Raw genomic sequence first — 14,534 nt, 5'->3', positions numbered from 1 at the left:
GCACAAGAACTTTACCCTAAACCCCCTCTTCTCTCAAAACCCTAGTGCACTTGGCCAAATTGATCAAGAAATGCACAATTGTGTAGAGGAGATCAAGGATGAAGGATTATGGATTGAAAAGTCAAGAAATCCCACTATATCTCCTAATTTTGAAGGTAACTGCCTTGATATACAGAGGCAATGGCAAGGAGAATGGTTGGAGACCCAAGGTCTGAGATGGAACATAGGAAGCAACAGGTGGTTACATTGGAATTGATTTTGGATGTCATAAATTAAAATTGAAATTCAACGGAAGAATGAGGCACCATTTCCAAACTCGCCCTTCTTTTTGGGGTCTCCTTTGCCACGCTCTAGTAGATTTTTTTGTTTGCTCAAAGGAACTCGCTCAGAGGAAAATAGAACTTGATCTCAACATGCTAGATTCTAGTGCTTGTTTAAAAAGAACTTATGCAATTTGATTGAGAATCCAGCAATGTGAAGAGAGTAGAGTGTTTGATTTCTTACAATTCAAAGCATGTACTCACATTACAACTTTAGCATATAATCAAGCTTACATTATGCTCCTTGTACACTTTCTCCAAGGCTTGCAATAGTCATCCAACCAAAGAGAAACGAACAATGCCCTCACGAAGGTATAACCAATGCAAGAAGCATTAGTGATTAATTGTTGGATTTTTTGCATGTATGGAGTAAAACTGATTAGCAAAATGTGTGGGAATGATAGAGAGAAAGTAGAGACTCGAGGAAATGCAACCAATATGCAAGGGAATGATGAGAATCCAATCATATGCACAAGAATTTTACCCTAAACCCCATAACCCTAATGCACTTGGCCAAATAGATCAAGAAATGCACAATTGTGTAGCGGACATCAAGGGAAGAAGGATTATGGATTGAAAAGTCAAGAAATCCAACAATAATTCCTAATTTTGAAGGTAACTTCCGCGATATACAAAGGTGATGGCAGCAGAATGGTTGGAGACCCAAGGTCTGACACATAATGTAAGGAGCAATAGGTGGTTACATTGGAATTGACTTTGGATGTCATAAATTAAAATTGAAATTCAACACAAAAATTAGGCACCATTTCTAAACTCCCCCTTCTTTTTGGGGTCTCCTTTGCCATGCCCTGCTAGTTTTTTTTTTTTGCTCAAAGGAACTCGCTCAGAGGACAATAGAACTCCCTCTCAACATGCTAGAGTCTAGTGCTTGTTTAGAATAGACTTATACAATTTGATTGAGAATCCAACAATAGGAAGAGAGTAGAGTGTTTGATTTCTTACAATTCAAAGCATGTACTCACATTACAACTTTAGCATGTAATCAAGCTTGCATTCTCGAGAGAGATCTGTCCCCGGATGGCAAGATTCCCTCCACTGGTTAACATCCAATCCAACCTGGTGAATTTAATAACTAGCGTTTGTGATTAATTGTTGGACTGTTTGCATGTATAGAGTAAAACTGAATAGGAGAATGTGTGGGAATGATAAAGAGAAAGCAGAGGCTCGAGGCAATGCAACCAATATGCAAGGGAATGATGATAATCCCATCATATGTACAAGAATTTTACCCTAAACCCTGTCTTCTCTGAAAACCTCTTATGCACTTGGCCAAATTGATCAATAAATGCACAATTGTCTTCTCTAAACCCTGTCTTCTCTGAAAACCTCTTATGCACTTGGCCAAATTGATCAATAAATGCACAATTGTGTAGAGGAGATTAAGGGAAGAGGGATTATGAATTGAAAAGTCAAGAAATCCCACAATAAGTCCTAATTTTGAAGGTAACTTCCCCGATATACAGAGGCGATGGCAAGGAGAATGGTTGGAGACCCAAGGTCTGAGATGGAACATACAGAGCAACAGGTGGTTACATTGGAATTGATTTTTGATGTCATAAATTAAAATTGAAATTCAACGAAAGAATGAGGCACCATTTTTAAACTCCCCCTTCTTTTTGGGGTCTCCTTTGCCACGCTTGCTAGATTTTTTTCTTTGCTCAAAGGAACTCGCTCAGAGGACAATAGAACTCCCTCTCAACATGCTAGATTCTAGTGCTTGTTTAGAATAAACATATGCAATTTGATTGAGAATCCAGTAATGTGAAGAGAGTAGAGTGTTTGATTTTTTACAATTGAAAGCATGTACTCACATTATTACAACTTTAGCATGTAATCAATCTTGCATTATGCTCCTTGTACACCTTCTCCAAGGCTTGCAATAGTCAACCAAAGAGAAACGAACAATGCCATCACCAAGGCGGCATAAACAATGCAAGAAGCATTAGTGATTAATTGTTAGATGTTTTGCATGTATAGAGAAAAATTGATTAAGAAAATAAGTGGGAATGATAAAGAGAAAGTAGAGGCTTGAGGCAATGCAACCAATATGCAAGGGAATGATGACAATCCCATCATATGCACAAGAACTTTACCCTAAACCTCGTCTTCTCTCAAAACCCTAATGCACTCGGCCAAATTGATCAAGAAATGCACAATTGTGTAGAGGAGATCAAGGGAAGGATTATGGATTGAAAAGTTAGGAAATCCAACAATAATATCTAATTTTGAACATAACTTCCCTGATATGCAGAGGCGATGGCAAGGAGAATGGTTGGAGACCCAAGGTCTGAGAAGAAGGAACATACAGAGCGACACGTGGTTACATTGGAATTGATTCTGGATGTCATAAATTAAAATTGAAATTCGACGTAAGAATGAGGGACCATTTCTAAACTCCCTCTTCTTTTTGCGGTCTACTTTGCCATGCCCTGCTAGATCTTTTGTTTGCTCAAAGAAACTTTCTCAGAGGACAATAGAACTCCCTCTCAACATGCTACATTCTAGTGCTTGTTTAAAATAAACTTATACAATTTAATTGAGAATCCAGCAATGTGAAGAGAGTAGAGTGTTTGATTTCTTATAATTCAAAGCATATACTCACAATATAACTTTAGCATGTAATCAAGCTTGCGTTATGCTCCGTGTACACTTGCTCCAAGGCTTGGAAGAGTCATCCAACCAAACAGAAATAAACAATGCCCTCACCAAGGCATAACCAATGCAAGAAGCATTAGTGATTAATTGTTGGATTTTTTGCATGTATAGAGTAAAATTGATTAGGAAAATGTGTGGGAATAATAAAGAGTAAGTAGAGGCTTGAGGCAATGCAACCAATATGCAAGAGAATGATGAGAATCCCATCATATGCATAACCTAAACCCCGCCTTCTCTCAAAACCCTAATGCACTTGGCCAAATTAATCAAGAAATACACAATTGTGTAGAGGAGATCAAGGGAAGTAGGATAATGGATTGGAAAGTCAAGAAATCCCACAATAATTTCTAATTTTGAAGGTAACTTCCCCGATATGTAGACACGACGGTAAGGAGAATGGTTGGAGACCCAGACCTGAGATGGAACATACGGAGCAACAGGTGGTTACATTGGAATTGATTTTGAATGTCATAAATTAAAATTGAAATTCAACGAAAGAATGAGGCACCATTTCTTAAAATTTAAAGCAATGTACTCACATTACAACTTTAGCATATAATCTAGCTTGCATTACGCTCCTTGTACACGTGCTCCAAGGCTTGCAATAGTCATTCAACCAAAGAGAAACGAACAATGTCCTCACCAAGGCATAACCAATGCAAGAAGCATTAGTGATTAGTTGTTGGACATTTTGCATGTATAGAGTGAAACTGATAAGGAAAATGTGTGGGAATGATAAAGAGAAAGTAGAGGCTCGAGGCAATGCAACCAATATGCAAGGGAATGATGAGAATCCAATCATATGCACAAGAACTTTACCCTAAACCCCCTCTTCTCTCAAAACCCTAGTGCACTTGGCCAAATTGATCAAGAAATGCACAATTGTGTAGAGGAGATCAAGGATGAAGGATTATGGATTGAAAAGTCAAGAAATCCCACTATATCTCCTAATTTTGAAGGTAACTGCCTTGATACACAGAGGCAATGGCAAGGAGAATGGTTGGAGACCCAAGGTCTGAGATGGAACATAGGAAGCAACAGGTGGTTACATTGGAATTGATTTTGGATGTCATAAATTAAAATTAAAATTCAACGGAAGAATGAGGCACCATTTCTAAACTCCCCCTTCTTTTTGGGGTCTCCTTTGCCATGCCCTGCTGGATTTTTTTGTTTGCTCAAAGAAACTCGCTTAGAGAACAATAGAACTCGCTCTCAACATGCTAGAAAGTTTTAGTGCCTGTTTGAAATGAACTTATACAATTTGGTTTAGAATCCAGCAATGTAAAGCGAGTAGAGTGTTTGATTTCTTACAATTCAAAGCATGTACTCACATTACAACTTTAGCATGTAATTAAGCTTGCATTATGCTCCTTGTACACTTGCTCCAAGGCTTGCAATAGTCATCCAACCAAAGAGAAATGAACAATGCCCTCACCAAGGCAAGAAGCATTAGTGATTAATTGTTGGTTTTTTTGCATGTATAGAGTAAAACTCATTAGGAGAATGTGTGGGAATGATAATAAGAAAGTGGAGGCTCGACGCAATGCAACCAATATGGAAGACAATGATGAGAATCCCATCATATGCATAAGAATTTTACCCTAAATCTCGTCTTCTCTCAAAACCCTAATGCACTTGGCCAAATTGATCAAGAAATGCACAATTGTATGGAGGAGATCAAGGGAAGAAGGATTATGGGTTGAAAAGTCAAGAAGTCCCACAATAATTCCTAATTTTGAAGGTAACTTCCCCGATATACATAGGCGATGGCAAGGAGAATGGTTGGAGACCCAGCCTGAGAGGGAACATACGGAGAAATAGGTGGTTACATTGGAATTGATTTTGGATGTCATAAATTAAAATTGAAATTCAACGGAAGAATGAGGCACCATTTCCAAACTCGCCCTTCTTTTTGGGGTCTCCTTTGCCACGCTCTAGTAGATTTTTTTGTTTGCTCAAAGGAACTCGCTCAGAGGAAAATAGAACTTGATCTCAACATGCTAGATTCTAGTGCTTTTTTTAAAAAGACTTATGCAATTTGGTTGAGAATCCAGCAATGTGAAGAGAGTAGAGTGTTTGACTTCTTACAATTCAAAGCATGTACTCACATTACAACTTTAGCATATAATCAAGCTTGCATTATGCTCCTTGTACACTTTCTCCAAGGCTTGCAATAGTCATCCAACCAAAGAGAAACGAACAATGCCCTCACGAAGGCATAACCAATGCAAGAAGCATTAGTGATTAATTGTTGGATTTTTTGCATGTATGGAGTAAAACTGATTAGGAAAATGTGTGGGAATGATAAAGAGAAAGTAGAGGCTCGAGGCAATGCAACCAATATGCAAGGGAATGATGAGAATCCAATCATATGCACAAGAATTTTACCCTAAACCCCATAACCCTAATGCACTTGGCCAAATAGATCAAGAAATGCACAATTGTGTAGCGGAGATCAAGGGAAGAAGGATTATGGATTGAAAAGTCAAGAAATCCAACAATAATTCCTAATTTTGAAGGTAACTTCCCCGATATACATAGGTGATGGTAGGAGAATGGTTGGAGACCCAAGGTCTGACACATAATGTAAGGAGCAACAGGTGGTTACATTGGAATTGACTTTGGATGTCATAAATTAAAATTGAAATTCAACACAAAAATGAGGCACCATTTCTAAACTCCCCCTTCTTTTTGGGGTCTCCTTTGCCATGCCCTGCTAGTTTTTTTTTTGCTCAAAGGAACTCGCTCGGAGGACAATAGAACTCCCTCTCAACATGCTAGATTCTAGTGCTTGTTTAGAATAGACTTATATAATTTGATTGAGAATGCAGCAATAGGAAGAGAGTAGAGTGTTTGATTTCTTACAATTCAAAGCATGTACTCACATTACAACTGAAACACGTAATCAAGCTTGCATTCTCGAGAGAGATCTGTCCCTGGATGGCAAGATTCCCTCCACTGGTTAACATCCAATCCAACCTGGTGAATTTAATAACTAGCGTTTGTGATTAATTGTTGGACTGTTTGCATGTATAGAGTAAAACTGAATAGGAGAATGTGTGGGAATGATAAAGAGAAAGTAGAGGCTTGAGGCAATGCAACCAATATGCAAGGGAATGATGATAATCCCATCATATGTACAAGAATTTTACCCTAAACCCTGTCTTCTCTGAAAACCTCTTATGCACTTGGCCAAATTGATCAATAAATGCACAATTGTGTAGAGGAGATTAAGGGAAGAGGGATTATGAATTGAAAAGTCAAGAAATCCCACAATAAGTCCTAATTTTGAAGGTAACTTCCCCGATATACAGAGGCGATGGCAAGGAGAATGGTTGGAGACCCAAGGTCTGAGATGGAACATACGGAGCAACAGGTGGTTACATTGGAATTGATTTTTGATGTCATAAATTAAAATTGAAATTCAACGAAAGAATGAGGCACCATTTTAAACTCCCCCTTCTTTTTGGGGTCTCCTTTGCCATGCTTGCTAGATTTTTTTCTTTGCTCAAAGGAACTCGCTCAGAGGACAATAGAACTCCCTCTCAACATGCTAGATTCTAGTGCTTGTTTAGAATAAACATATGCAATTTGATTGAGAATCCAGTAATGTGAAGAGAGTAGAGTGTTTGATTTTTTATAATTGAAAGCATGTACTCACATTATTACAACTTTAGCATGTAATCAAGCTTGCATTATGCTCCTTGTACACCTTCTCCAAGGCTTGCAATAGTCATCCAACCAAAGAGAAACGAACAATGCCCTCACCAAGGCGGCATAAACAATGCAAGAAGCATTAGTGATTAATTGTTAGATGTTTTGCATGTATAGAGCAAAATTGATTAAGAAAATGTGTGGGAATGATAAAGAGAAAGTAGAGGCTTGAGGCAATGCAACCAATATGCAAGGGAATGATGACAATCCCATCATATGCACAAGAACTTTACTCTAAATCCTGTCTTCTCTCAAAACCCGTAATGCACTCGGCCAAATTGATCAAGAAATGCACAATTGTGTAGAGGAGATCAAGGGAAGGATTATGGATTGAAAAGTTAGGAAATCCAACAATAATATCTAATTTTAAACATAACTTCCCTGATATGCAGAGGCGATGGCAAGGAGAATGGTTGGAGACCCAAGGTCTGAGAAGAAGGAACATACAGAGTGACACGTGGTTACATTGGAATTGATTCTGGATGTCATAAATTAAAATTTAAATTCAACGTAAGAATGAGGGACCATTTCTAAACTCCCTCTTCTTTTTGCGGTCTACTTTGCCACGCCCTACTAGATCTTTTGTTTGCTCAAAGCAACTTTCTCAGAGGACAATAGAACTCCCTCTCAACATGCTAGATTCTAGTGCTTGTTTAAATTAAACTTATACAATTTAATTGAGAATCCAGCAATGTGAAGAGAGTAGAGTGTTTGATTTCTTATAATTCAAAGCATATACTCACAATATAACTTTAGCATGTAATCAAGCTTGCGTTATGCTCCGTGTACACTTGCTCCAAGGCTTGGAAGAGTCATCCAACCAAACAGAAATAAACAATGCCCTCACCAAGGCATAACCAATGCAAGAAGCATTAGTGATTAATTGTTGGATTTTTTGCATGTATAGAGTAAAATTGATTAGGAAAATGTGTGGGAATAATAAAGAGTAAGTAGAGGCTTGAGGCAATGCAACCAATATGCAAGAGAATGATGAGAATCCCATCATATGCATAACCTAAACCCCGCCTTCTCTCAAAACCCTAATGCACTTGGCCAAATTAATCAAGAAATACACAATTGTGTAGAGGAGATCAAGGGAAGTAGGATAATGGATTGGAAAGTCAAGAAATCCCACAATAATTTCTAATTTTGAAGGTAACTTCCCCGATATGTAGACACGACGGCAAGGAGAATGGTTGGAGACCCAGACCTGAGATGGAACATACGGAGCAACAGGTGGTTACATTGGAATTGATTTTGAATGTCATAAATTAAAATTGAAATTCAACGAAAGAATGAGGCACCATTTCTTAAAATTCAAAGCAATGTACTCACATTACAACTTTAGCATATAATCTAGCTTGCATTACGCTCCTTGTACACGTGCTCCAAGGCTTGCAATAGTCATTCAACCAAAGAGAAACGAACAATGTCCTCACCAAGGCATAACCAATGCAAGAAGCATTAGTGATTAGTTGTTGGACATTTTGCATGTATAGAGTGAAACTGATTAGGAAAATGTGTGGGAATGATAAAGAGAAAGTAGAGGCTCGAGGCAATGCAACCAATATGCAAGGGAATGATGAGAATCCAATCATATGCACAAGAACTTTACCCTAAACCCCCTCTTCTCTCAAAACCCTAGTGCACTTGGCCAAATTGATCAAGAAATGCACAATTGTGTAGAGGAGATTGTAACATACCCATTGTAAATAACAATGTACTTGCTTCAGAGTTGAAAAATATAACTTAGTTTGTCATTTTTACGATCAAAAAACTTCTATTTTTGGAAAATGAGCCATTTTTGCTTAGAAATTTGTAATTCTGAATCCAAATTTGGAATCTACGCGTAATTTTACGCTTAAAATAGTTTTTTCTAAACTAAAAACGGGTACCCGGAATGGGTTTAATTAAGCTTTTAAGCCCTTAAATCTGCGAACTTCCGACCAAAAATAGTAACTATCCAGGCGTCTAATCAACGAACGGAACACGCCCCCATGGTCACGGGGCAAGGCCGGACATTTTCGTCAAATAAAATTTTTTGACCCCCCCGGGGCGGCGGGCGGCCGGCGTGGGCCCCACCACGGGCGCCGCCCGTGAAAAAAAAACCGACAATCCGCCCGGGACACCCAAGCGTGTACACGACCTAGACGCACCCTCCAGCACACCCCTACACGTACCCCCTCCTCCCAGAACCCTCTATCCACAGGTGTCGCGCTCTCTCTCTCTTGGGGACACCTCCACCCCCATGTGTCACACTTTCTCTCTCCTCGAGACACCTCCACCCCCAGGTGTCTCACGCCCACACCTCTCCCGGACACCTACACCACCCAGGTGTCACCCTCCCGTACCCGGACGTCCACCCTCCAGCACCTATAAAAGGACCCTCCCAGCCCCCTTCTCCAGACAAGCCCCCAGCAAGCCTCTACGCGCAAGCTCTCTCTCTCAAGCTCTAGGACATGTCCTACACTCTTCTCCCCCCCCCCCCCGTGTGAATAGACTTTAAGTGTGCCTCTCCTTCAACCCTTGCCTTGCTCTTCCCTAGGCCTCCCTAGACGTACACTCTTCTCAAGAGCTCTCCAGGTTAAGGACACCCCTCTCAATTCCCCCCCCCCCCCCCCCCCCCCCATATGCGGCGACTTAAACTTAGGCTAAGAGGTCGTTCCTGCCCATAAGCCCAACAAGCTTTTCCTACCCCAAACGGACTCCGTTTTCGAATCCGTTTGAACCAGTAGAATTCTCTCTTTTCTCTCCACGCTCCCAACCTCTTATATTCACCTCGTTTTCTCTTTATCCTCTTAAAACTCTAGTGCTCCTATGGCGCCGAAACGCCGCCGAATTGAAGAACCGCGCGCTGCCCAAGGAGGGAATGAAGCAAATCGCGTCCCTGCAATCGACTTCGCCCCTCTTGAAGTGGATAGGCATGAAAATGATAACCAGGTTGGTCATTTAACAAGTTTTAAGTAAAATTCTCTCTTATCAAGTTTAATGCAAAGATTCTCGAAATAATAAGAAAGGAACCAAGGTTAAACCCTAGTATAGATGGCCTAAAGTACCTTATGGTTACTCTTAAGTAAAGTTATAGGAAAGTAATCTTGCTTTCGAATCATTGTCTTTCCGAAACGATGGTTTTTGTTAATGCGTGAATTCATTGAATTAAGGCTATGTCTCTTTTTATTGGATATACTGTTGGTTTATTGCTAACATGCAGGTACAGCTTCTCCCCCCCCTTAGCTAACTCCGTGCTTGCCTGTGTAGCCGGGCGGAGGATATAGCGAGGCCGGGAGTCGGCCCAGGGCAATCCCCTCCTATGCCACTGGGAATTGGTTTTCACCATCAGGGTGATGTATATATGCTGCCTAGTTCTGTGGGTCCAGGCTAGTGCGGTGACTTAACCCCCACCTCATGAGGAGACGTCCCCTCCGAAGAGCGAGAGGGTTTGGTACAAGCGTCAGTACCTGAGGGGGTGACAGGACGGCTTGGCCCTCATCGTCTGGCTGACGACGAGGGGAGACGGTCCGTGAGGTTTACCCAGCTGGTTGAGGCTGGAAGATCGAATTCTAGATTATCGATGTAGTTGTGGTTATGGTTATGGTTTGGACATGAGTTTGGATTGGAATATCGGCCCGGTTTCAGGATCTTTGTAAATATTTTTCACTGTAAGTATGCTCGTTGATTTCAATGTTGTGCTAAGAAAGACTTTCTTTAAGGAATCAAGTGTAATTAATTAACAAAGGAAATTGTTTTTAAGTGTTTCACAGTGTGGTAGGACTTAATTAGGAAACAATTGAACGGGTGAGTGTGTGGAAAGTGGGAGAATGGATGCCCTGACGGTACCATTCTAAGGATGGGTGGACCCGATCAGTCGGGTAGCTTTCTACTAGTCGTAACCTACGATACTTAGGGAATAGTAGAGTCACGAACAAGACTTGTTTTAGGGGACCGAGCCAGCGGCCGTGCCTCATGAATACGGGGGAAAAAGGCGTTGGCTTCCTTGAACCAAGTGTGGGTCTTGTTCCATCTCCACGCACATCTCGTGCTGGGGATTAGAATTTCCTTTAGGATGACTACGTTTCCCCTGCGAGATAGAGTTAGGTCCGTCCGTTTGCTCGTAACCTCGTATTTCTACGAGATCGAGGTGTCGTCGATCGGAAAATAACACGAGACTTGACCGCCTATCAAAAGGATTCCCCCGCCCTTCGGGACGGGGGCCTTACACGTGGTATCAGAGCGCGTTTAGACTTGGGAGATTTTATATTGTATTCTCTTGTTGCTCTAGGAATTCTTGTTAAACTAATCTAGTTACTGCTGGATGCAGGAGGACGAGATGGATCCCTATTCTCGCTTCCTGGTATTCCAATGCATGTTCATGACTGCTTGTCGCTCTTCCGAATTCGAGTTCCGTGACACTATGATGCACATTGTAGACAAGCTAACCCTTCCTCTTTACACTCGCATCGAAAGGGGATGGAACAGAACTGAGTATTGGCATCGTCGATCTACCTACTTCATCATTCGAGCTGAGCACGTCGGCAATCTCACCAACGACTTGAGGCGGATCCGATATGCCGAGATGTTGCGGATGGTTCGCCTGTTCTGGTTTATTGGCACTCCTCGTAACACCTATGTCACTATCGATGGGAATCGCATGCTGCAGAATCGTTGGGTTTATGATAAGGTGACTCAAGTTGTACCCCCTGATAGAGTAGCCGTTACCCGTCTTTCTAGACGAGGTTTACCTCCCCTACCAGAGACTTATCGGGTTCTTGAAACCATGGGAGAACCCCCCTACTTTTTCAATGCTACCACCGCAGATCTTTATTAGGTTTCCTAGAGGACTACCATGTAAATAAATAAGATTGGATTTAGTCCAATCCTTGTAAATGGCTTGGTTTACTTGTAAATGGCTTGGTTTACTTGTAAATATTAAAGCTTGGAATAAAAAGTTTTGATTTTCACACTCATTGTCTTATGTGTATTAAACCGCCTAAGCGTCATAATTCTAAATTTAGCTTCTTATTGATAACCAGGATCGTCAACTTCTTGCTCCCAATGCATTATATACAGATACACAGGAGAAGAAGCTTCTCCTCAAACAAATGCAACCTCCCTCATTTAATGGGGCAGGTTCAAAGATTGAAAGGGATGCAGAAGTTTGGATAGAAGCCATGGACGATTACTTTTCGGCCGCTGGTACAGGAATTGGGAATCAATCTATGCTTGCCAGATTCCGTCTTACCGGGGACGCCAAACTTTGGTGGAAGCAATGGTGCCGAGATAAGGGCGTCACTGAAGATACCCAAACCTGGAGTGACATTAAGCAAGCTGTGAAGGGCCGTTATCTTCCCCCATCTCATGAATCTATTAAGATGAACGAGTTCTTCAGCCTCAAGCAGCTTAGCTTAACCTTGGAGGAATACTACTCAAAATTTGTCACACTTGGCAAATATGCTCCACCTATGTCGATCACTCAACAAGTGGCCCGATTTTGCCAAGGGCTGAATGAACCTTTGGATTCTCGCCTTGAAGCAATGAGGCCAACTACCTTACAAGATGCTCTTACTCGAGCCAAACCTCTGGCTAAAGAAGTAAAGAGTGGTCAAGCAAAGAAGAGAGTCTATCCTGAGTCTAACCCAAGGGGGCGCCTTCAGAGGAATTACCAATCGAATTTCCGCCACAATACTATTGGTCAGTACCCCAATAATTTTGTCCCCCGCAGTTATGCTAATTCCACTTCAGAATCCTATGGGGACCAAAGGTGCTTTTATTGCAATGAAGTTGGCCACTTCCGGAATGAATGCCCCAAACTTGCAAGATCCTCTCTCAATCCTAATGTCATTCCTGCTCCACAAGGCGGCCGGGGAGTTCAAGGTCGTGGGACTCCTAATAACCGCCAGGCTGGACGAGGTGGTGGTGGACGTGGTAGAGGTCGTGGAGTGACTGCCCGTGTCTGCTCTATGATTGGTGAACCGACTTTAGAGATGGAAGAAGAAGAGCAAGCCACCATTCATGCAGCTATAGAACATCAAGGACCTAATCAGCAGTTTTCTGTTATCCAAGCTCCGGCCACTTATCAAGGTAGATCTTTCCAGCTTTTGGTTGATTGTGGTAGTACGCATTCGTTTCTTTCTCCAAAATGCTTGCGTAAGCTACAGTTAGATCAAAAACCAGCCCAAGCAATGATTGTTGAGTTAGCTAGTGGAAAAGAAGAAGTATCCCGACATTGTGTGGGAGATCTTGAATTTGAATTGGATGGTGAATCAACCCATGGGTATTTTAGAAGCTTACCATTAGGGATTTATGATGGAATCCTTGGTATGGATTGGTTAATTGCAAACAATGCTGACATTCACTGTGCTGAAGGAAGCATCACCTTTAAGAATAGTCAAGGACAGGTAGTATCAGCCCAGGGAAAAACAGGTAAACCCAAATTTCATTTGGTCAAAGCTAATCGTCTTCTTAAGGGAGTGCGCAAGGGCCAACAGATCTTCCTTGTCAAACTCAACAAGGTAGAAGAAAGCAACCCAGATTTAGAACCCTCTTGGCTCCAGGAGTTTTCAGATATCTTTCCAGAGGAACTTACAAAACTACCCCCATCTCGAGAAGTAGATCATGGGATTGAGTTAATCCCTGGTGCTGAATCAGTTTCAAGGAGACCTTACAAAATGTCTCTTCCCGAAGCCATAGAGCTCAAGGAACAACTTAGGCAGCTTATTGAGCAAGGATTCATTCGCCCTAGTAATTCCCCATGGGGAGCGCCTGTTCTTTTCCAGAGAAAGAAGGATGGCTCGCTTCGGCTTTGTATTGACTACCGAGGCCTAAACAAGGTCACTGTCAAAAACAAATACCCCATTCCTCGCATCGACGAACTTCTTGACAGACTTTATGGATCCAAAGTTTTCTCCAAGATGGATTTAAGGTCTGGCTACTATCAAATTAGGATCAAGGAATCAGATATCTCTAAAACCGCTTTCAATACCCGCTATGGCCACTATGAATTTACAGTCATGCCATTCGGATTAACCAATGCTCCCGCCACCTTCAACCGCCTGATGCAGGATATCTTCCGACCCTACTTGGATGAATTTGTCCTTGTCTTCTTCGATGACATCTTGGTCTATTCTCAGTCAAAAGAGGAACATGAGGAGCATGTACGCAAAGTATTGCAAATACTGCGCGAACATAAGCTCTATGCCAAGAAAAGCAAATGTACCTTCTTCACTTCCCAAATTGAATATCTAGGGTTCATTGTCTCCTCAAAGGGCATCTCAGTAGACCCTGCCAAAGTCAAGGATATATTGGAATGGCCACCCCCTAGGACAGTCAAAGAAATCCGTGGGTTTCTAGGCATCACAGGATGGTATAGGATATTCATCAAGGATTATGCCAAGATAGCCGCACCCTTAACTGATCTCCTCAAGAAGGAATGTAAGATAGTATGGCTACCAATCCACCAAATCAGTTTTAGCCAACTTAAAGCTATCCTCACCTCAGCACCAGTTCTGAAGCTCCCTGACTTCACCAAAGAGTTTGAGGTTGTCACTGATGCTAGTGGCCTTGCACTTGGTGGTGTCTTAATTCAAGAAGGAAGGCCTGTGGCTTACACTTCTCGTAAGCTTAAATCCTATGAAGTCAATTATGCCACCCATGATTTGGAACTCCTTGCAGTTGTTCATTGTTTCAAGTTATGGAGACACTATCTCCTAGGCCGTAAGTTTCTGCTTGTAACTGACCACCAGAGCTTAAAGTGGATCTTCACCCAGCCCAATCTCAACATGAGGCAAAGGAGGTGGATTGAGATTCTGCAAGAGTTTGATTTTGATA

General features: G+C 41.6%; 1 protein-coding gene across 1 annotated transcript; it reads left to right on the top strand.

Moving 5' to 3' along the window:
* Window positions 1-9,350: 9,350 nt before the first annotated feature.
* LOC147632244 (uncharacterized) lies at window positions 9,351-12,245 on the top strand. Its single transcript, XM_086808014.1, has 3 exons — window positions 9,351-9,650; window positions 11,029-11,472; window positions 12,240-12,245. The coding sequence occupies exons 1-3, from the start codon at window positions 9,528-9,530 to the stop codon at window positions 12,243-12,245; spliced, it is 573 nt and encodes a 190-aa protein (XP_086664140.1). The 5' UTR covers window positions 9,351-9,527.
* Window positions 12,246-14,534: the final 2,289 nt, after the last annotated feature.

Source organism: Cibotium barometz, chromosome 14 (genome assembly GCF_041138505.1).
Source record: "Cibotium barometz isolate CiBa-2024 chromosome 14, ASM4113850v1, whole genome shotgun sequence".
Classification (NCBI taxonomy): Eukaryota; Viridiplantae; Streptophyta; class Polypodiopsida; order Cyatheales; family Cibotiaceae; genus Cibotium; species Cibotium barometz.
Note: the sequence above shows the minus strand (reverse complement) of the source record. Positions and strands in the feature narration are given on the sequence as shown.